Source organism: Micromesistius poutassou, assembly GCF_964030765.1.
Source record: "Micromesistius poutassou genome assembly, contig: SUPER_1_unloc_1, whole genome shotgun sequence".
Classification (NCBI taxonomy): Eukaryota; Metazoa; Chordata; class Actinopteri; order Gadiformes; family Gadidae; genus Micromesistius; species Micromesistius poutassou.
The window spans coordinates 1,022,992-1,046,304 of NW_028180643.1; the positions used below are offsets into that span (position 1 = coordinate 1,022,992).

The 23,313-nt window shown below is 45.9% G+C and overlaps 2 protein-coding genes across 2 annotated transcripts in view; both read left to right on the forward strand.

Annotated features, from left to right (window-relative positions):
* The window catches only part of LOC311338053 (uncharacterized protein), a 156,948-nt gene that overhangs the window by 16,867 nt on the left and 116,768 nt on the right, over positions 1 to 23,313 (forward strand). The gene's annotated exons all lie outside the window — the stretch shown is intronic.
* On the forward strand, positions 5,423 to 21,490 carry LOC311338030 (uncharacterized protein; the record flags this gene model as incomplete). The annotated part of the gene is made up of 9 exons (XM_084488949.1): positions 5,423 to 5,617; positions 5,755 to 5,894; positions 13,306 to 13,333; positions 13,481 to 13,721; positions 18,268 to 18,559; positions 18,788 to 18,930; positions 19,592 to 19,805; positions 19,968 to 20,137; positions 21,420 to 21,490. 9 exons carry the CDS (start codon positions 5,423 to 5,425, stop codon positions 21,488 to 21,490), a joined length of 1,494 nt encoding a protein of 497 aa, XP_084345075.1.

A 23,313-nucleotide genomic window follows, 5' to 3' on the forward strand; every position in this document is an offset into this window, starting at 1 on the left:
ATGCTGGACTACCACCATATTCAGGCAAAAGTAACATGGCAATGACATGCTTTAATGTCATAGACTCTAAAACTCTTGTGGAAACTGTGACACAACTGAAGCCATCCACCTGTTGCCTTGATACTTTACCTACCAACCACTTTAAGAATGTTTTTGACTGCCTAGCAATAGACATATTGCAAATAGTTAATAACTCTCTCCAATCAGGCACTTTCCCAAAAGCCTTAAAAACTGCAGTTATCAAACCCCTTTTAAAAAAGCGGAGCCTAGATGCCTCTATTATTAACAACTACAGACCAATATCAAATCTACCCTTCATAAGTAAAATCATTGAGAAAGTTGTTCTCCAGCAACTTAGTGACTTCCTGGCATCAACTGGTTGCTATGACACCTTCCAATCCGGATTTCGACCCCTTCACAGCACCGAGACCGCCCTTATTAAAGTTGTAAACGACATCCGTCTTAACACAGACTCTGGCAAAATCTCAATACTAATGCTACTAGACCTCAGTGTTGCATTCGACACTGTAGACCATACAATACTTTTGGACAGATTAGAAAACTGGGTGGGGCTTTCAGGCACAGTCTTAAATTGGTTTGGGTCCTACCTACAAAATAGGAACTACTTTGTTTCCATTGGCGACTTTGTTTCAGAATCAACAAACGTGACATGTGGAGTCCCACAAGGTTCGATCTTAGGACCCTCTCTATTCAACATCTACATGCTCCCACTAGGGCAAATCATGCAAAATAACAATATTGACCATCACTGCTATGCTGATGACACGCAAATCTATGTATCTCTATCACCAAATGACTATCAGCCCATTGATCTGTTGTGCCAGTGCATTGAGCAAGTCAAAGACTGGATGTGCCAAAATTTTCTTCAACTAAATGAGGACAAAACCGAGATAATTGTATTTGGTGCTAAAACCGAAAGGCTTAAAGTTACCCAACACCTTCAATCTCTGTCCCTGAAAACCTCAATCAAAGCCAGAAATCTAGGGGTTATCATGGATTCAGATTTACATTTCGACAGTCACATCAAATCAGTTACAAAATCTGCATATTATCACCTTAAAAACGTAGCAAGACTTAGAGGGCCCATGTCTACCGAAGACTTACAAACACTTGTACATGCCTTTATCACTAGCAAGCTTGATTACTGCAATGGTCTCCTTACAGGTCTCCCAAAAAAAACTCTAAGGCAACTACAGCTTGTTCAGAATGCTGCTGCTAGAGTTCTAACAAAGACCAAAAAATGTGAACATATTACACCAATTCTTAAATCATTACATTGGCTCCCTGTATGTCAGAGAATTGATTTTAAAATCATGTTGCTAACCTATAAATCCCCTATAAAGCCTCTCCTGGAACCGTCACCTTATCGTGGTGGAGAGGTTTGCGTGTCCCTGTGAACCTGAGGGCTGTGTTGTCTGGAGCCATGTGCTCCTGGTAGGGTCTCCCATGGCAGAGTGGTCTCAGGTGAGGGGCCAGACTAAGAATGGTTCAGAATACCCCAATGAATACACAAAAAAGAGGAGGAGAGACCCTGCCCAGAGGAAGCCCGGGGCCCCCGTCTGGAGCCAGGCCCAGACGGAGGGCTCGCCGGCGAGCGCCTGGTGGCCGGGTTTGCCACGGAGCCCGGCCGGGCACAGCCCGAACAAGCTACGTGGCACCCCCCCCCTCTTCGCCCTGTGGGCCCACCACCTGCAGGGAGACCCGCTGGGGTCGGGTGCGCTGACACATGGGTGGCAGTGAAAGGCAGGGGTCCCGACAGACCAGACCCGAGCGGCAGAAGCTGGCTCTGGGGACGCGGAACGTCACCTCACTGTGGGGAAAGGAACCGGAGCTTGTGAGGGAGGTGGAGCGCTACCAGTTGGATCTGGTGGGGCTCACCTCTACACACAGTCTCAGCTCTGGTACAATACTCCTGGATAGGGGTTGGACTCTATTCTTCTCTGGAGTTGCCCAGGGCGTGAGGCGCCGGGCGGGTGTGGGGATACTCATAAATCCCCGGCTGAGCGCCGCGGTGTTGGAGTTTACCCCGGTGGACGAGAGGGTCGCCTCCCTACGCCTAAGGGTGGTGGGGGGGAAAACTCTGACTGTTGTTTGTGCGTATGCACCGAACAGCAGTTCAGAGTACTCGGCCTTCTTGGAGACCCTGAATGGAGTCCTGTATGGGGCTCCGGTAGAGGACTCCGTAGTTCTGCTGGGAGACTTCAACGCCCACGTGGGCAACGATGGAGACACCTGGAGAGGCGTGGTGGGGAGGAACGGCCTCCCTGATCTAAACCCGAGTGGTCGTTTGTTACTGGACTTCTGTGCTAGTCATGGATTGTCCATAACGAACACCATGTTCGAACATAAGGGTGCTCATAAGTGTACCTGGTACCAGAGTACCCTAGGCCGAAGATCGATGATCGATTTCGTGATCGTGTCAGCTGATCTGAGGCCTTATGTTTTGGACACTCGGGTGAAGAGAGGGGCGGAACTGTCAACCGACCACCATCTGGTGGTGAGTTGGATCAGGGAATGGGGGAAGAGTCTGGACAGACCTGGTAAGCCCAAACGGGTAGTGCGGGTGAATTGGGAACGTCTGGAGGAGGCTCCCGTCCTAGAGATCTTCAACTCACACCTCCGGCGGAGCTTTTCTAGCATCCCTGTGGAGGTTGGGGGCATTGAGCCAGAGTGGGCGGTGTTCAAAGCCTCCATTGCTGAAGCTGCGGTGGTGAGCTGTGGCCTCAGGGTCTTAGGTTCCTCAAGGGGCGGTAACCCTCGGACACCATGGTGGACACCGGTGGTCAGGGAAGCCGTCTGACTGAAGAAGGAGGCCTTCCGGGGTATGTTATCCCGGAGGACTCCTGACGCAGTTGCAGGGTACCGGCGGGCTCGAAGGGCTGCAGCCGCTGCCGTGTCGGAGGCTAAGCAGCGGGTGTGGGAGAAGTTCGGAGAGGACATGGAGAAGGACTTTCGGTCGGCACCAAAGTGTTTCTGGAAGACCATCCGACACCTCAGAAGGGGGAAACGGGGAAACATCCAAGCTGTGTACAGTAAGGGTGGGACTCTGTTGACCTCGACTGAGGAGGTAGTCGAACGTTGGAAGGAACACTTTGAGGAACTCCTGAATCCGACTAACACGTCCTCTATGATGGAGGTAGAGCTCGAGGTTGATGGTGGTTCATCGTCAATTTCCCTGGTGGAAGTCACTGAGGTAGTTAAACATCTCCGCAGTGGCAAAGCCCCAGGGATTGATGAGATCCAGCCAGAAATGCTAAAAGCTCTGGGTGTTGAGGGGCTGTCTTGGTTGACACGCCTATTCAACATTGCGTGGGAGTCTGGTACATTGCCTGGAGTGGCAAACCGGGTGGTTCCCCTGTTCAAAAAGGGGGACCGGAGAGTGTGTGCCAATTACCGGGGTATCACACTTCTCAGCCTCCCTGGGAAAGTCTACTCTAAGGTGCTGGAAAGGAGGGTTCGGCCGATTGTCGAACCTCAGATTGAAGAGGAACAATGCGGTTTCCGCCCTGGACGTGGAACTACGGATCAGCTCTTCACTCTCGCAAGGATCCTGGAGGGGGCCTGGGAGTATGCCCATCCGGTCTACATGTGTTTTGTGGATTTGCAGAAGGCATATGACCGGGTCCCCCGGGAGAAACTGTGGGAGGTGCTGCGGGAGTACGGGGTAAGGGGTTCACTCCTCAGGGCCATCCAATCTCTGTACTCCCAAAGCGAGAGCTGTGTCCGCGTTCTCGGCAGCCAGTCAGTTCCGTTCCCGGTGGGTGTTGGCCTCCGCCAGGGCTGCGCCTTGTCACCAATCCTGTTTGTGATATTCATGGACAGGATATCGAGGCGTAGTCGTGGTGGGGAGGGGTTGCAGTTCGGTGATCTGAGGATCTCATCACTGCTCTTTGCAGATGATGTGGTCCTGATGGCATCATCGGCCTGTGACCTTCAGCACTCACTGGATCGGCTGGCGGCCGAGTGTGAAGCGGCTGGGATGAGGATCAGCACCACTAAATCTGAGGCCATGACTCTTAGCAGGAAACCGGTGGATTGCCCTCTCCGGGTAGGAAATGAGTCCTTAGCCCAAGTGAAGGAGTTTAAGTACCTCGAGTGAACAAGACCCCGAGGTACTTAAACTCCTACCGGCCAATCTCACGCTCCATCGTACCCTCACTCGCGAACAAGATCGGGAGCAAAAAAAAAAAAATCGGAGCAGCGGGGGCGGTATTGCGTTCGCTTTACCGCACTGTTGTGACGAAAAGAGAGCTGAGCCGCAAGGCAAAGCTCTCGATCTACCGGTCGATCTTCGTTCCTACCCTCACCTATGGTCATGAGGGGTGGGTGATGACCGAAAGGACGAGATCGCGGATACAAGCGGCCGAGATGAGCTTTCTCAGGAGGGTGGCTGGCTTCTCCCTTAGGGATAGGGTGAGAAGTTCAGTCATCCGGGAGGAACTCGGATTAGAGCCGCTGCTCCTTTGCTTAGAAAGGAGTCAGTTGAGGTGGTTCGGGCATCTGGTAAGGATGCCCACTGGACGACTCCCTTGGGAGGTGTTCCAGGCACGACCAGTGGGGAGGAGACCCCGGGGAAGACCCAGGACTAGGTGGAGAGATTATATCTCAACACTGGCCTGGGAAGGCCTCGGGATCCCCCCGTCAGAGCTGGTCAATGTGGCCCGGGAAAGGGAAGTCTGGGGCCCCCTGCTTGAGCTGCTGCCCCCGCGACCCGACCCCGGATAAGCGGACGACGATGAGGATGAGGATGAACCTATAAATCCCTACATGGTTTAGGGCCAAAATATTTAACTGATATGCTTCCACTACATAAGCCTTCTAGGCCACTAAGATCCTCTGAGACCAATCTGTTAATTATCCCCAGAGTCAACACGAAACATGGGGAAGCAGGATTTAGTTACTATGCAACAGATAGCTGGAATAAACTCCCTGAGGATTTAAGACTTGCCCCAACTCTGACAGCTTTTAAAACAAGACTGAAGACTTTTATGTTTGCTTTAGCTTTCTGCTAAATCTTAAATCTACAATGCTTCTATTTTATTTATTTATTCATTATTTTATTTTATTAGTAACTTTGCCTTTATTTTATCACTTTTTAAAATGCATTTCTTTTAACTCTGCCTTTCTAAAATGTTTTTTAAACTTTGCCTTTATTTTACTTTTTACTTAACTATTGTTTTCTTTTGTTGTGTGACAATGTTTGTGTGTGAAGCACTTTGAGTCTGCCTTGTGTATGAAAGGTGCTATATAAATAAAGTCGCCTTGCCTTGCCTATGATAAACACTTGTTCCTGCTTCGGCCCCAGTCCATGGATCTAACTGGTCTGACACCTTTTTACCAGTCTGTGGTACAGGCGTGGCAGGTTTTTACATCCCATCGGAAAGCTGTGATGACACCAGGGATGTGGCTTTTTGAGAAGCCCTTGTTTGGGAATAATTTCATCACTTCTCAGGTTCTGGTTTCTGTCAGCCTGAGGTCCAGACTGAGAGAGGCTGGCTGTGTTAAGCTGGGTCCTCTTATGAAGACCTCCATCCCTCATTTGGCTGATCGGATCAACATCAGATCTAACAGACTGCTGCTCAGGTTGGTGGAGGAGGTTTGTGCTTCCCTGCCTCAGCTGCATTCGGCATACGGTCTTCAGCATTCGCTGAAGACCGTACTATCTCGGATCAATGGGATGATGAATATGAGTATGTCTTTCCTTCATTGACTGTCTCTCCTGCTGTGGGACAGTGGCAGGATGAGGAGGACATCCTGCTGTCTCTTAAGACCCCAGAGTTGGGAGACTTTGAGTCTCTGGGGAAAAAAGAGATATATCAGATCAGCGTGAAGGTCTCAAACTTAGGCTCCCTGGTGGGGGTGAAGGTGTCGAGGTAGACCGAGTTTTTTGGTGACGGATCATCCCCGAGGGGCTGTTGGCGGTCCCTGTACAAACCCCCTGTTGACAAAAGGACAGGCGACCTCCAGTGGAGGATTGTACATGGGGCCATAGCTACATACAGGTATCTGGTGCACCTCGATCCTGGCACAGGGGACGGCTGTCCTTTTTGCTCACAGACAGAAACAATATACCATCTATTTATTCAGTGTTCCAGACTGGCTAGACTATTCAGGCAATTGCAGGCATGGTTTCAGGGTTTAGGAGAACTTTTTTCTTTTTGTCTTTTTATCTATGGTCCACACTACTCGGCAAAGAAAAAGAATGTTCACACACTTATTAATTTCATGTCAGGACTGGCCAAATTAGCTATTTGGAAAACAAGGAAAAATCGTGTGAGGGGTGCGGGGTCAGAGGACGTGGTTATGATGCTGACCGGGCTGCTGGCAGCTCGGCTCAGGGTGGAGTTTGAGTTTTACAGACTGACAAAAAAGACAGAAGTCTTTGTGAACATTTGGGGTGTGCTAAATGTGCTGTGTTCAGTCAGAGAGAACGTTTTGTTTCTAAATTTTTGATCTATTTCCCTTAGTTTTTCTGGTTTGAGTTTTTGTATAATTTTTCTTTGATGTAATTTTGTTTTGATAATAGCGAAACTTAAACTGTAAACAGAATGAACTAGGAATAAAGGTCCATTTAAAATAAAAATAAAAATAATCTCTCTCTCCTCTTGTCTCTCTCTCTCTGCTTGTCCCTCTCGCTCTCTCTCTCTCCTCTTCTCTCTCTCTCTCTCTCTCTCTCTCTCTCTATCACAAGTGGGCGTGTCCCCCTAGCTGTGTGACAGACAGATGAGCATGGTTTGCTATGGTCCACCGGGTAGGCTGGTGGACTGACCTATCCAGCGTACGTCTAGGAGGACACACCCACTTGTGATGTCACTCAAACACAGGAAGAGGCGGGTTTTAAAAAAAAAAGGTCCCTCACCCAATGAATGGAGTGAGGGAGGGAGGGAGAGAGAGAGAGAGGGTGGGAGGTTGAGGAGAGCAGGTTTGATTACAATGGTCTCGTCTCGTGGTTCTCACCAGACCAAACTGGGGCTGGGGGAGGCGGCACACCTGCTGCTCGTTGACCAATCCGGTTGAACCAGCCTCACGTCCGCTCACTCTGACCCACAGTGTGAGTGTGTGAGTGGGGAGAGGGGGAGGGAAAATGAAAATGGAGAGAAAGGGGGAGAGAGAGAGAGAGACTGTCTCACCTGTCCCTGAGTGGGGAAAAAAAGGGAGGGAAAATGGAGAGAAAGTGGGAGAGAGAAAGGGAGGGAAAATGAAAATGGAGAGAAAGGGGGAGAGAGAGAGAGAGACTGTCTCACCTGTCCCTGAGTGGATCTCTGATTGGATGCTGGGGCTGGGGGAGGCGGTACACCTGTTGCTTGTTGACCAATCAGTGGTCAGCAGGTTAACGGGCGCTCACTCTGATCCACAGTGTCGTCCAATCACAGGGAGAGGGTTGGGCTCACAGAGGGAACATTGCATTGGGAATCAAACCCAGAACCTCTGAGACACCACAGACACTACAATGTCCCGCCCCCACTTATGACCGGAGACTACACTCTCTCTCCTTCTCTCCCTCTCTCCCGAGGGAGGGAGGGAGAGATGAAGGGAGGGAGGGAGAGAGAGAGGGAGGGGGGAGGGAGGGGAGACACAGAGACACTAACCCCACTGTGGATCAGTGTGAGCGTCCGTTAACCTGCTGACCACTGATTGGTCAACAAGCAACAGGTGTGCCGCCTCCCCCATCCCCAGCGTCCAATCAGACTCAGACCAGGTGTGCAGCCTCAGCCAGTCACTCAGCCAGTCGTCCTTCGATTGAGTCTCATGAGAACCGTGAGACTCAATCAAAGAACGACTGAAATCTAAACAACATCCTAAACAACAACCTAAACAGTAAGCAGCAATACCAGTCCAGGCTGGCCTCTGTCTTAAAGGTACAGGCACATTACTGTCATAAAGGTACAGGCCAATTACTGTCTTAAAGGTAAAGGCACATTACTGTCTTAAAGGTACAGGCCCATTACTGTCTTAAAGGTACAAGCCCATTACTGTCTTAAAGGTACAGGTCCATTACTGTCTTAAAGGTACAGGCCCATTACTGTCTTAAAGGTACCCTATGGATTCCATTACAGCATTGTATTATATGACTATATTACATTAAATTATATTCATACATTATAACAGTGTGTGTATGTGTCTGTGTGTGTGTCTTGGTCTGACTGACTGTGTGTGTGTGTGTGTGTGTGTGTGTACCTCCGTCCGGTTTCAGTGTTGTTGGATGGATGTTACGCAAAACAACCTCTGGAGGGCAGTGACTGTCGTGTATAAAATGACCGGCATTGACAATCGCAAACATGGTATCTGTAGAGGAGATGATTTTGCTCTGTGTCATCTGTCAGCATTAAAGGTACCCTATGGATTCCATTACAGCATTGTATTACATGACTATATTGCATAAAATGATATTCATACATTATAACAGTGTGTGTGTGTGTGTGTGTGTGTCTGTGTGTGTGTCTTAGTCTGACTGTGTGTGTGTGTGTATCTCACTGTGTGTGTGGCTAGCGGCCGTGTTTGGGTTAGCCTCGCACCGAGAGCCCTTAGAGCCGATAGCAGAACAGATGCGCTCCCAGCCACAGTGGCTGTGCATGCATCCGTTGTGCTATCGGCTAGTAAAGGCTCTCTGGATATGTCAACGGGGTAATCTGCGGTGAGTGTTAACTTGCAAAAACACAAAGTTTCGCCACACTGTTTAGTGTTTAGAAGCCCCAAAAGCGGATAAAGAGCTTGCCCCCATAGCTTAGCGTTTTAACTATTCTGTAGTGCCGGCAGCCAGTGCAGATCTCCGGCTTGGTCAAATACATTTTCGTCAGGTTTTTTACTTCCCTCAACTGGGGTGTGTGTGTGTGTGTGTGTATCTCACTGTGTGTGTGCATGTGTGTATCTCACTGTGTGTGTGCGTGTGTTTGTGCGCGTGTGTGTGTGTCTCAGCCTCACGGCGCGGTGGCTTGCAGCCGTGTTTGTGTTAGTGTGTCATTTGTGTGTCGGCACAGTAGCAGTAGCTAGCAGCCGTGTTCGGGTTAGCGGCCGTGTTTGGGTTAGCCTCGCAGCACGCTGGAGCTCTGAGCGCCACAGAGCGGTTGGCTCAAGAGACACGTGGCAAGGTCAGGGATGAAATTGTCATGCCATGGGACCTTTAACATTAATAATAATATCACGTTTTCTTTCAGGAGGGTTGGGCTCTGTCTGTGAGGGTTTTATAGAATTTATTAATGCCTGTGTCACACTGTCACGAAATTGACACCAGATGGCCACCCAAATGTGGAATTTTGCACGAAGATGGCCCCGAACCACACACACGAGACGTCGTATTGAGGGTACGATGCGTTTGAACTAGGTCACAAAGGCGTCACGTGACCTCCCGTTGTTATAACACCTTCATATAATCATCTATCTATCTGATATAATAATCATTATAAAACGGGGGGCCTAAATCAAGCGATCTGATTGGTTCCCAACCGTTGTATATTGAGCGTATACACACAGCTATGACGCCCGTTCAGTTTACAGAGTTCAGTATCACTCCGCGCCTAACTCTAACTGTTGTTTATGTATATATAAAAGCGATAGCGTAGTTCACTGAAGCCTAAAAAACATGTTGATTGCTGGAGAGGGTGGAAATGTTGTAAAGCAATAGTCTACTACTACTATCGAGTTCGAGTGAACTCGATAGAAGGCTAAATTGCCAGCGAACCAAGCTACCGTCTTTAGCCTAGCCTTCTCTCTGAAGGACACTACAGTGTGTTGCATAGCAACCGCCGTACACTTTGCCGGCAGCCAGGAGGAACTACTTTTTTGTATTCGTTAAAAAAAATGCTTTTCCGACTTTCTAGCTTTTTCAAAATTGAGGGTGTCTATGACTTTCATTTCGCCATATTTATGTAACCGTTTTATAAAAGCAATAGATCACTTCAGTCAGTGATATACGGTCATTATACCACAGTGAAGGGGGTCGCCGCCCCTTGACTGTGGTATAATGAGCGTATACCACAGACTGTCGTGATCTATTGCTTAAATATATAATATATATATATATATAATATATCTGTCGCAGCCGTTCAAATGAGGTTATTGATTTTCTGGTGTCAAAAGGTGTCTGACTTGTTTATTTATGAATCATATCCATTTTTTGAGACCCGCCCGCACCTGCAAAGTTCAGCACCAGATCCGACCTGTCATCTGTGATCAAAATGAAATCCGCACCAAAACATCGAAAGAATCTCACTTGGTTGGCTTTCACTGGATTTATGCAGAGTCTTCAGGCAGCGCAGTGTCATCGCTGGAGTCCCCCGCTCCACGTTTGACAAATGATCAGCTGTTGAACCAGACTGAGGTTTCTTCAGCTGTTGGAACCAGACTGAGGTCTCTTCAGCTGTTGGAACCAGACTGAGGTCTCTTCTCAGCTGGGAGTCAAGTGTCGTATCGTTGACTAAAACGGACGTCACAATCCGCCCGTTTTAGCAACTTTTATGCGGGTACCCAACCCGTTGCAGGACTGATATTATATAATACTGTTTATGCTGAGACTGCTTTGCTTTTTGCTACCTGTAGGGTCTGTGTGCAGGCTTTGCGCGCAGGTATCTGGTGTGTGTTTGTCAGGTGAAAACTAAACGTCAAGGGAAAGAGGCAGTAGTTGAAAAAAGTATTTACACCGCTTATTAAGTTCACTCGTTGCTTATAATGGTTTATTCATTTCCCAGTATTATTTCCTTAATTTAGAAGACAGTTTTGTTCATTTTTAATTGTAAAATAAATGCAATAATTTTTTGAAGTTGCAAGTTTTTTTAATTATTGGAAGCGAGTCGAGCTGACCTCGCCTGCTGTACCCACGGTCAAAATAGCCGAAACAATATCTATATAATCATTTTCATATAGGCCTAATAACCAGGATCTGAATTGTGATTAATTGTGATTGAAGCTTTGGGAGTTACACACGCCTCTGCTCTGCTCTGAGTTGCTCAGGACTGACTGAGGAAGATGCTCTGAGGCTGGCCTTTTATATGTCCACGTTACCATGACACATCGGAAACGCTTGAGCTACTCAAATTCGGCTGTCTTCGCCGACACCGTGGTCCCATCTCGATGTCATCGAACTCTAATAAGACGGCTACACAACGGCATTGCGAGGGCTTCACGTAGTCGTGGTGCCTTCTTAAGACAATCGGGCAGCTTTTTGTTTCCTTCGCATTGTCTTTGTGAGGCGATGGCACCGATGACACGACTTGACAAGATGCCCTCACAATGGCCTCACGAAGGGCAAAATGGACACACAAATTCAACACGAAAATGAACCTTTGCAAGGTCCTTGCAAAGGTGCCAGGACCTTTGCAAGGTCCTTGCAAAGGTCCTGGCAAATCTTTGGCATGCCAAATATTTCGCCACCACTCACGAAGTTGCTGCCGGAGCCTGAGAAACTCCACCGGCGGTCATACGATGGCTTCAGATGCCTTCACGAATGGTCCGATGTTTATACAATCAGAGCTGAATTTGAACATTTCCTTTATCGTGTGTTCATCTGGGGTCAATTTCGGGACAGTGTGACACGGGTAACTAAGTGTAACTAACTAAGTTGTTGATGCTTCGTTTTATGTGTAGGGACCCTAGTCATGCTACTGCAGAGGTTTGGTGCTATTTTGAGCAATATTAGTCGTTAAAATGCAGTATTGGAAGCGTTCCCCATGTCAATAATATGGAATCCATTTGGGCTGTTAGCGTTACTCCGGGCAAGCTCTATATTCGTTGATCAACGAAAGAAAGTGTCTGGAGGGCTAATTTTATGTGCCGAAAAAGACCCTGGGTTAAATTTTCACAAAAACACACACAAACAAAAATAAAAATAGACAAATAAAAAAGTTTTAAAAAGATATGAAGGCAAAAAAAGAAATGAGAACATTAAAAATGTATATACATTACATATGGACCACATGGTTTTATTGCAGACTTTTTAAAGTTGTATTTGCTAGAACGTGTTTTTTTTGGTATTTCATTCCATAATGAAATTGTTCTGTAAATTATGGTATTGAAGTAGATTGGACCTCTGTCTGGGTAAAGCTAGCTGTCCTTTACTTGCTCCTCTAGTGCTATGACCGTGTCTGTCAGACACACTGACTAAACCTTCAGCAAAGAAGGCGGGTCTTTTGCAGTTTAAGACTGACCTTAGGAACAACAAGAGATTAAGAGAGATTTTTTGTTTTACTGTGAGCCATGAAAGGCTAGTATGCATTACTTCAATGTTAGTGTGAATAGAGCAGCTCAGTGCCAAAGGAACCTGATACAAAGCAGATTTTATAATTCATAATAACCAAGAGGTCTATGGGATAATGTTGCATGTTGTAAATTACTTTAAACTGAGTATTGATTCCTGGTGTTCTGTTGGGAACCAAACGGCAGCAGAACATGTTCAGTTATTAAAGATACGTGCACACCTGTTTATGATTTGTAATTTCTGCAGCTTCTATTGTTTTAGTCCTTGTGTTTATTGTGAACATGTAAGGGTCTATTTTTCTGTTGTGTTTGTTAATGAAGCATAATGTTAATAAACAACTCAGTGGATCAACTGAATGTTCTCGTGTGTTCAGCCCATCATCATTCTAGTTTTATTAGTAAATAATGCTTACATAAGTGTCTTAATAATAATAATAATATGTTAATCAGAAATGCTAAATAAAACAACAAATGTTCTGATATTATTCTGGGACCTCCTCTCTGGGTTTTGGTTAGGGGGGGGGGGGGGTGCCTCAGTGTCTCTGTGTCCGTTGTAGAAAGAAACCACACACTGTGTCTCTCTCTCTCTCTCTCCCCGTCTCTCTCTCCGTCCCTCTCCCCCTCGTCTTCCTCTCTCTCTCCGTCCCTCTCCCCCTCGTCTTCCTCTCTCTCTCTCTCCTTCTCACTCTCTCTCCCCATCTCTCTCTCTCTCCCCGTCTCTCTCTCTCTCCCCGTCTCCCTCTCCCCCCGTCTCCCTCTCTCCCGCCGTCTCTCCCCCGTCTTCCTCTCCCCCCGTCTCTCCCCCCGTCTCCCTCTCCCCCCCATCTCCCTCTCCCCCTGTCTCGTCCCTCCCGCCCCCTCTCCCTCCCCTGTCTCTCCCTCTCCCCCCCTCCCCCTCTCCCTCCCCGTCTCCCCCCCTCTCCCCCTTCCCCCCGTCTCCCTCCCCCCCATCTCCCTCTCCCCCCCATCTGCCTCTCTCCCCCCCTTCTCCTCCCGTCTCTCTGTGATTGGACAACACTGTGGATCAGAGCGAGCGTACGTTAACCTGCTGACCACTGATTGGTCAACGAGCAACAGGTGTGTCGCCTCCCCCAGCCCCAGGGTCCAATCAGACTCAGACCAGGTGAGGCTGCTGAGACCACACCCAGTTTGGTTTTCAATTGTCCTTTGATTGAGTCTCATGAGAACCCTTCCTCTCTCCCTCCTTCCCTCGCTCTCTCTTTCTTTATTTCTCCCTCCCTCCCTCCCTCCTCCTCCCTCCCCCCTCCAGCTGCTGCTGTGTGGTTCCAGGTCAGAGGTGCTGCTGGTTCTCTACGACCAGAGGGGCACCCTGCCGGCCCTCCTAGCCCAGCTGCAGAGGGCCCTGGCTGGGCGCGCCGCCCGCCGGCTCGGCCTCCTCTGCCCCGGAGGCACGGAGGAGCTGCAGGTGGTCGGCGGTGAGGAGACGACCCCGCCCAAAGCGACCCCGAAACACGACGGATATGAGGAGGAGGAGGGGGACGAGGGGAATGGTGACGTCACTAGAGGTGTTAGGTGCAATCTTTGTGTACGATGTGTTAAGAATTAGTTTTTTATTCATGAGCAATGTTGTTCTGACCATATGTTAGCCCCGAAGGTTGAGCTTTTTTTCTCCCTCTCTCGCCCTCACTCTACCTCTCTCTCTTTGTCTCTCTTGTCCCTCTTTCTCTCACTCTCGCCCTCCCTCCCTCCCTCACTCTGACTCCCTCTCTTCCACTATCCCCTTTCTGTCTCCCTCCCCCTTCCTCCCTCCCTCTCTCTGTCTTTCCCTCCCTCCCTCTCGCCCTCCTTCCCTCTCTCTCTCCCTCTCCCTCCTTCCCTCTCTCACTCTCCCTCTCACCCTCCTTCCCTCTCTCTCTCCCTCCTTCCCTCCTTAAAGTATAAAGCTAATGTTTTATCTCATCTCTTAGTCTCTTTTAACGTTTTTAAAATGGTTGGGAGAATTTTAGCAACTGTTTCTATATCTAGAATAATCTAATTAAAATGTTTTGTGAATATTTCAATTTAACGTTTATCTTTGTTTTTGTTAGACTGTATTGACTTCTAGTGATTTATTTTGCTTATGGACACCTTTACCTTTTGACCTTTGACCTTCCAGGTGTCCACTTCTGGGAGAAAGTGTGTGGCTGGGTCGTACCAAATGACCAAGGAGGAGGGGTGGACATCTCTTCACCCCTCACTGACTCTGGTCTGTAGAGACACACACACACACACACACACACACCTCTCATCTTTGAACTTTAAAGAAAGTGTTACTCTCAGAACACGTCTCACTCCTTTCACACGATATACTGCGAAGACAATTTACTCCTTCAAAGTAAAAGTATTTCAGCCGTTCACAAAATGTACACATGAAGCATCACTCGCTATGTGATGTCGTTATGTCCTCCTCTACACCTTGAAAGCCTTCCACAACCTGGCCCCCACATACCTAACAGACCTCATTCAAACGGCCCCTCCCTCCCGTGCACTCTGCTCCTCCTGCTCTGTTCACCTCACTGTCCCCTCTGCCCGTGTCCCCACCACGAGGAGCAGAGCCTTCAGCCGCTCTGCTCCTCCTGCTCTGTTCACCTCACTGTCCCCTCTGCCCGTCTCCCCACCACGAGGAGCAGAGCCTTCAGCCGCTCTGCTCCTCAAATTCATAAGTGTGTTTCCAGAAGGGGTGTTCGCTGTGTGAGAATTAGCTTACCATTAGCCGCCTTCATTGACTTGCATGTGAGGGGAATATACTTTTGATTTACAAAGATTTAAAATACATTCCGGATGGTCGTTTATTAAAAACACTTATAATTTACAACACAGCAAGATGAAGCTTGTCTACAAACAATTATTTTTTATTATTTTTTAAATGTTTCACTTACAGGTATAATATGTAAAATGTCTGCATTAAAACATAAAACCACGAGGCGTCAGACATAACAAGGGGTTCGCTCTGTCCACGTGAAACCCATTTTAAAGGAACAAAAAAGATTTAGTGGAGACAGACATGTGTCTATTTTTCCCTTCATCACACAACAATATAACACACAGAGACCTGTCTCACACAAAGTCAATTGTGGCTTGCGATGGCTCACTGCGTTTGCGGCGTCAGGTGGGGTCAGGCATTCAAACTAACAATGTCACGGCCCAGTAGTCAGTGTGGGCCTATCCAAATACCGATTGCAAATGTCCAATGCTCTTGGAACGTCCCTGTGGAACGGGAGCAGCTGCTAGCAATGATTCCTTCCTATCTGCATACTTTATCATGTCATTTGGTTTCACTTCCTATCCTAGAGCCGATAAAAAAAAAAGTGTGAGAAAAAAAGTGAAAAGTGATCTGTAGAGACAGACGTCTGGGCAAGGTACGCAGCAAGGGGGCCATAATCATTTTGAAGTAAGATACACATCTGATATCGAATTTACTCATGAGGACAACTGTTATTAGCCCTTCACATGTAAATCAAAGCTGAAGTTTGAAAAATAAATGTTTTACTTAGAATAACATATAATTGGACAATTATAATTCCAAATAATATTATGAATTTATAATGAATATATGGAGGAAGAAATACAACCATGTATTTATTTCCCATTGAATAATTTTGCATACCAAATTGCAGAGGAAGGGACAGAGGCAGACAGAGAAAGACAAGGCCCTAGCTGGTAATTAAAACAACTCATTGAAATCTCAACAAATCCAAGGGAAGTCTGTTAAATTATCAGCATGATAATGCCAGCAGTGGCAAAACACGACCTTAGACTATGTGTTGTCAGTGATACCATTAAAGGGATATGCCAAGATATCTTTAAATTGGCATTTGTCTGTCTTATCCGGATTCAGACGAGTTGTTTGATTCAAAATTCATAATTGTGTGTCCAGAAGGGGTGTTCGCTGGGTGAGCATTAACTTCCTGTTAGCCGCCTTCATTGACCTGCAGAGCTATAGCTCCTCATGTGAGGGGAATACACTTTTAATTCACAAAGATTTCAAATACATTCCGAATAGTCGTTTATTGAAGACATGTTTAATTTACAACACAATAAGATGAAGTTTGTCCACAATTTTTTTTATTATTTTTAAAATGTTTCACTTACAGGTATAATGTAGAATGTCTGTATTAAAACATAAAACTACGAGGCATCAGACATAACAAGGGGTTCGCTCTGTCCACATGAAACCCATTTTAAAGGAACAAAAAAGATTTAGTGGAGACAGATGTGTCTATTTTTCTATTTTTCCCTTCATCACACAACAATATAACACACAGAGAGCTTTCCCATGATCCTTCATGCAACACGTTGACCTGTCTCACACAAAGTCAACTGTGGGTTGCGATGGCTCACTGCATTCACCGTGTCCGGTGGGGTCAGGCATTCAAACTAGCAATGTCACGGTAGTCAGTGTGGGCCTATCCAAATAACAATTGCAAATGTTCAATGCCCTTCCAACGTCCCTGTGGAAGGGGAGCAGCTGCTAGCAATGTTTTCATCCTATCTGCATCCTTTATCATGTAATTTGGTTGTTCTTCCTATCCTAGAGCCGATGCGGAAAAAAGTGAAAAGTGATCTGTAGAGACAGATCTGGGCAAGGTATGCAGCAGTGGGGCCATAATCATCTTGAAGTAAGATACACATCTGATATCTTGTTTATTCATGAGTGTAATAGGAAAAAACTGAAGTTTGAAAAATAAATGTTTTACGAAGAATTACATGCAATTGGACAATTCTAATTCTAAACTCTCCAAAATCTCCAAAACTCCAAAATTATACTTATTTACTAATTTGTAATGAATACATGAAGGTAGAAGTACAACCAGATCTTTCTATCCCATTTTATATTTTTGCATATTGAATTGCAGAGGTGCTGAAAGACAAGCTAGTAAATAAAGCAACTCATTGACTCATCTCAACATCTCAAAATAAAGTCTGCTTATTATATTGTTGCAAGCAGTGCCCTCTCAACAATACATCTTGTGCCCCATATACCACACGAACCCGAGAGTTGCCTTTATTTAAACCGCACAAAACACCCACGAAACACACAGCATATCACCCACACCCACGACTCTCGGTGGAGGTGGTGCTTAACCCGACCCTCCCAGGATCCATTGAAAACCACGACCCTAGACATTGTGTTTTAGTGGTACCATTAAAGGGATATGTCCTGACGATACATTGTGTATTAGTACAAGCATTTCTGGGACCCAAGGTTTTTTTGTGTTTTGCCTTAAAGACTATCAAATTTACCTTACCTTTCCTTTCCTGCAGAGAACCCTATACTCACTCTCACAGTAAGTGCTTAAGCAGTAGGATTTGCAGACAAGAGCATTTGCATAAACTAATGCAAATCCAAGTTTATCAGGTGCTGGTCCTCGATGCAGACGCTTCATTCACGGCAGAAGGACCTACCGACTGCCGGTGAGATAACTATTTTAGGATTGTATTGTTTAGCTCTGTAATGGTAGACTCCTCATTGTTGGACTCCTGAGATGAATGTCATATGTCAATTACTTATAGCTCCATCTCAAAGTATATATTCCTTTGCAATTTTTAACAGAATGTTAATATGAAGGAATGTAAACCTAGTAGCTAGTATTATATATTGTCTGACTATGTTGTTTCTCCAGAACCATGGGGGCCAGTCATCTCATCTGCAGTTGCATTGGTAGGTTTCCCACACAGCACTACAGTATTTATCATTATCCAGTTCATTATATGTAATTATTGAAAATGAACCTGCCATAACTTTTGACAGCTGACCTCCTTTGTTTATGTGATCGTCGGTGTGCGTAAGATAGTTTAATTGATACAGTAGATGCACAGATATATGCTTGTTAATATCAGCTGAAAATAGTTTAAATATTTATTTTATTGATTAAATAGTATTTTCTCATCACCAGGTGTTATGGTCCTCCTGTTGAAGTCCCCTGGATGTTCAGGTATTTCTATGTGCCCCAACTAGGGGCTGATGAAAGGTTATCCACAGGCAATTATTTCAATTTGTTTTGAACACTATAATGCAACTTGACAAACTAATCTGTGATTTCACTCTCCATTAAGCTGCATCCCGCATTAACGTGGCGTTGAGCGGCACGGCTATTCAGTCTACAACCGCCTGGGGCGGGCTGGCCGAACGGGCCATTGATGGAAACAGCAGCCCTCAGTGGGAGCACAACAGCTGCACCCATACCCAGCGATCGGACACCAAACCATGGTGGAGGCTGGAGCTACCTGGTGTGTACCGGGTGTCAGAGATCCAGGTCACTAATAGGAATGACTTTAGGGATTACCTCAACGGCATGGAGATAGTCATCGGGAATTCACTGGCGAACAACGGCAATGACAATTCAAGGTGAATCACTTGGTCACCTAAACTATTTCCACTCAATACTGTTCAACTGCCACCTTTCTGGGTTTGATCTCTCATGACCTCAACCTGCTTTTAAATGTCTTTGGATAAAAGTGTAAGTTATTAAATAGCATAGAATATTATACTCCCCAAAAAAGTGAACACAACCAGTGCCCTGCTCAAGTACACCTGGAGACTACTGTATCTTCTCTCTCTGTCTCTTTTCCTCAGGTGTGCCATCATCAACGATGACCCAGGCTGCTTGACTCAGACTGTCATGTGTTGGGGAATGGAAGGAAGGTTTATCAACTTCTACAAGCCCTCTGATGATGTAACAGATGCTTTGACGTTGTGTGAGGTCAAAGTGTACGGAGGTAGGAACCCAGTCCATCATGACATGATCATCAAAGGTTGATGGGTGTACCAGTACCACTGTTGGTCAGCCATCATTTGTCAAAGGTCAAATGCTACTGGTCCTATGTAGCTCAACTGGTAGAGCAGGGCATTAACAGGGCTTAGGGGATTGTTGTAATCAAGGATACGTGTCTTAAAGGTTGTATCAGTGATTCTAGGCCGAAACATAAATGATCACACTCATCTGATCTTTCCTCATGATCCGCTAGCTGCCCGCCCCATAAGCAGGCCGTCAAAAAAACGCATCTCTGAGCACAGGCAGCCTGTGCTCCGAGATCGTACACCAAAACAAATGGTCCTACCAACCATCTCAAAACCAAAATAAATAGTATTCCAACCATCACCGACAAGGGGTGTGTGTTGTGGGGTTTTGCGCTGCGTTCATGATAGTTTTTACTGGATGCACGAAACACGGAAGGGAGAGGCGAGCTGGCTCTGATTGTTTGGGATCTCGCTTCAAATACCAACAGAAGTGATGTCAACCAACATCGCTGATAGAACCTTTAATAGTAAATAGTCTGTAGGGATTAGATGTGTTGCTCAGATACTTAGAGGAAGAGGAAGACTTGCAGTGCTGAGAGTAGAACTCCCTCAACTCTATACTGTCAATTGTTTCCCCAGAGCCTGCTGCACCCTCCATGAGCATTCAGGAGATGGGGAGGAACATCACTCTGGTGGGGACGCGGCTGTGCTGGTCAGACTCCCTGCTCTACTGCAGAGACTCTCACTGGGACCTGCTGAGCCTCAGGGACCCAGAAGACCAGGAGATGATTGATGAGCTGGTGGCTCGCGCCCCCTTCCCACTAACCAGCCACCTCTGGGTGGGCCTGCACAGGTACTGGCCAAGCCTTAGTGTTTATCAGGAATCAAGTCCTTGATCATCTGGTTGTCCATTACTTTGTCTTATGAAATACCATGAAAATAACGAGCTGAATATATTTGACACATTATTCTTTCTTCAAACCAGCTAACCCTTAAATCTCTTTCATGTTGGTAGGTCCCTCTCAGGAAGCTCCTGGTTTTGGATGTCCGGTGACCTGATGGACTTCAGCCAATGGGACGAAGGCTCTCACCATTCCAGCCCCTGTGGGGGAGTGTCCAGTGTGGAACCTTCCACATGGAGGCAACGCTCTTGTGAAGAACATCTTAACTTCATCTGTTTCACAGGTCGGTGTCCAGCCTATAGAGCAGGGTTTCTCAACGGGGGCGGCAGCGCCCCCTGGGGGGCGTTCGTAGAACCTAGGGGGGCGCTGGGAACGAACACGGGGCAACTTTGCTTGAGTAGTGGTCATTATTTTGAACTTTTTAAACATGGTTTTCAAATATTTTCGGTGCAAAAATAGGATAACTGAAATAAAAAAGCATATCTTCATATTTTCTAACCCCTCTATCGTCTCATCTACTTTTTACTTTATGCTCAGTGCCGTCATGATCACCATAGTAACGCCGATAAACAAACCCACCTCATCGCAGCAGCGTGGTGCTTCAGAAACTATTTCGCCCCCCCCCCCTGACTTCCACTGGTTGGATGGGGCATTACACTAAGCAACATGAATCTCATCCATATTACACAGTAAGGCAACACAAGACTGAATAAAGCTAACTCCCCTTAGCATGCGAATTGCGCATTACATGTAGACCACTGCAACGTCGCTCATTACGTCTGCGAACCGATAAACACTTACTTTCATAAAGTACGCACACCAACCGTCACATACGCATTTAACACTGATGTTACAGGCGCTTAACTTGTATAGTAACAAACTACTTTAATTACTATTTGGCCACGAACTTAAACGTGCTACTCAGAACTCAGAACGGAGACATAAAGGCTGCACATGCGCAGCGTTGCTAGGCAACGTCACGTAGACAAAGGGAGTCTTTCGTGCACATATTGAACCCTAGTTCGCGGGTTAACAGTTCAATAACCAATACAAATGTACACAAGCACTGTTACGTATTAAACTTCAATAGCTCAATAATAAAACCTTTTAATAAAACTCTGAATACACATTTTCTTGTCCAGAAGAAACCAAAACGGCACAGAAGTTTTTTATTCAAGCAATGTAGCACGAGTTGGAGTGGAGTTGGTAACGGATATAGCCTACCCACGGGTGTCGCAATTATTATTTTTTAAACAAAATCAACAATAATAATGGAGGGGGGGGGGGGGGGGGGGGGGGCGCCAGAGGATCAGGGTAAGGTAAGGGGGGCGTTTTCTCAAAAAAGGTTGAGAAACACTGCTATAGAGCCATTAACAGGTCCTTATCAAGCCTTTTTTTTAACATTTACAAACAGATTGAAACAATAGAGGAAGAAGTTTGATCTTCCTGTTAGGGAAAATAAAAGTTAAATAGTATGCTCAGTCTAGGAGTGTGAATGACAGAAATCAGCTGTAGGTATTTTACTCCACTTTCATTAACCTTTTTATATATTTATATTTCCGCAGGTCAGACAGAAGGAGTGAAGAAGTTGCACTTCTACAGTTCCACAAGAGAGAATCAAATTCGCTGCACCTAACTTGGCCTCACTGGGGAGCATAGCTGCTGTTTCCGACGACGTCCTAAGTAGTGAAGCTTCTGAATGCTGTAGCTCAGAGTGTCTGGTAGCTGGCTGGTTCTGCATTTTATCATTATGGGCATTGTGTCAGGCCACATTTTGTGCTAGTATAGCATATAGGATACATTTACTTCAGTATATAATAAATTAACTTATTTATGAAAAGAGGTAGTTGTGTCATTCATCTATCCTTTAATTCAAAATGTAGAGATTGTGAGTTGAAGATGGTAAAGACTAGATAAGTATCTGTAGAAGTATCTGTTGGCTTTTATCTCTGTCTGGCTTGGCTGGTTTGAAAATTATACACAAAAGTACTATCATCATGTCTCATTGTCTGCAAACTACAATAAACCAGCTTCAAACATTAACACGTGTCTACATGTCATTACAATAACAGTTAAAGTGATGCTTGGAATGAAGTCACACTACGGGAACTATGGGATCTGGATATGTGTTTGGGTAGTGGGATCGTGTTGGTCATAAGGATAGCCTAGTGTCATAGAGCCAGAGTCTAATCATGGACAATATAGAATGATGAAGGCCAGGAGAATAGACCCGGTTGGTTCCTGTAGCTGTCAATCAAACTGCTCTAACCCAATAACTGCCACGCCCATTAAATCCTTGAAAGATCTCTGATGTGCTAAAAAAGCTGTTAAAAGCATGTAAAAGCATTTTATCATATTAAATAGCATATTTTCTTTGTCAATCTTTGATGGATGACAAATTAACGTCCAATTTGAATTCATGAACACATTTGCCTGTTTGGATTTTGATGACCAGGGACTTTAAGGATTCATGTGGCATTGTTTTGAATTTTGAGGAGCCAATCCCAGTATTGTTTTATTTAGTGTGAGCCTACTCTATATTTGAGAGAATCACTTGTATGAGCGTGACATGAAAATACCTTCAAGGTGTTTTAAAACTACTGTATGAAGGATTCATGATTTTCAGGTCAGCCAATTGCAATGACATAATCTAACCAGCAGATGGTGCTATAGTGCACTTTTCACCTGTGTTTCAAAACTGACCTTATATCAAATCAATTGGTTTGATCATTTCAAGAGATTTAAACGATAAATGCAGGCCTAAAGCCACATTCATATAACTATATATACACAGCATTGATGACATTATCAAACTGTAGGTCTGGAACCAAACATGTTCATATATTTAGCCAGCCCTTTGGACTGCTGTGTTAAAGCAGAAAAGACGTTTAATTATGTGTGTGTGTGTGTGTGTGTGTGTGTGTGTGTGTGTGTGTGTGTGTGTGTGTGTGTGTGTGTGTGTGTGTGTGTGATACCTCCCTAGAAGGCTGTAACAAGTAGAATCAAACTTATTTTTAGTTTATTTGTCAGGGACAATGCAGCGCACATTATTACTTAGTTATCACAGTCAATGCCATAACAATGTGTGTAGATGTGTTATAACACTGTTGTTTAGCCAGCTGGCTAATTTGCAACCCCAGTCCCAGGTCAGGCCGTTCTAAAGAAGATAATCCAAATATAATTCTTAAAAGAACTACATAGTGTGAGTTACACTCATGCAGCAGATATTAAAATCAACATTTCACAGATTCATGTCAACATTCCATGAGCAGTGTTCTGTTTGCATGTGTGCATAAACTTAAAGACATAAAGAACATCACAGAACAGCACATCACATAACAACACAAACCGCAAACACCCAGCCGCTCGCACCCGCTCACCTACACCCACCCCCACAGTGAGGGGCCCGGGCCCCTCACTGTGGGGGTGGGTGTAGGTGAGCGGGGCGGGGTCTGGGTA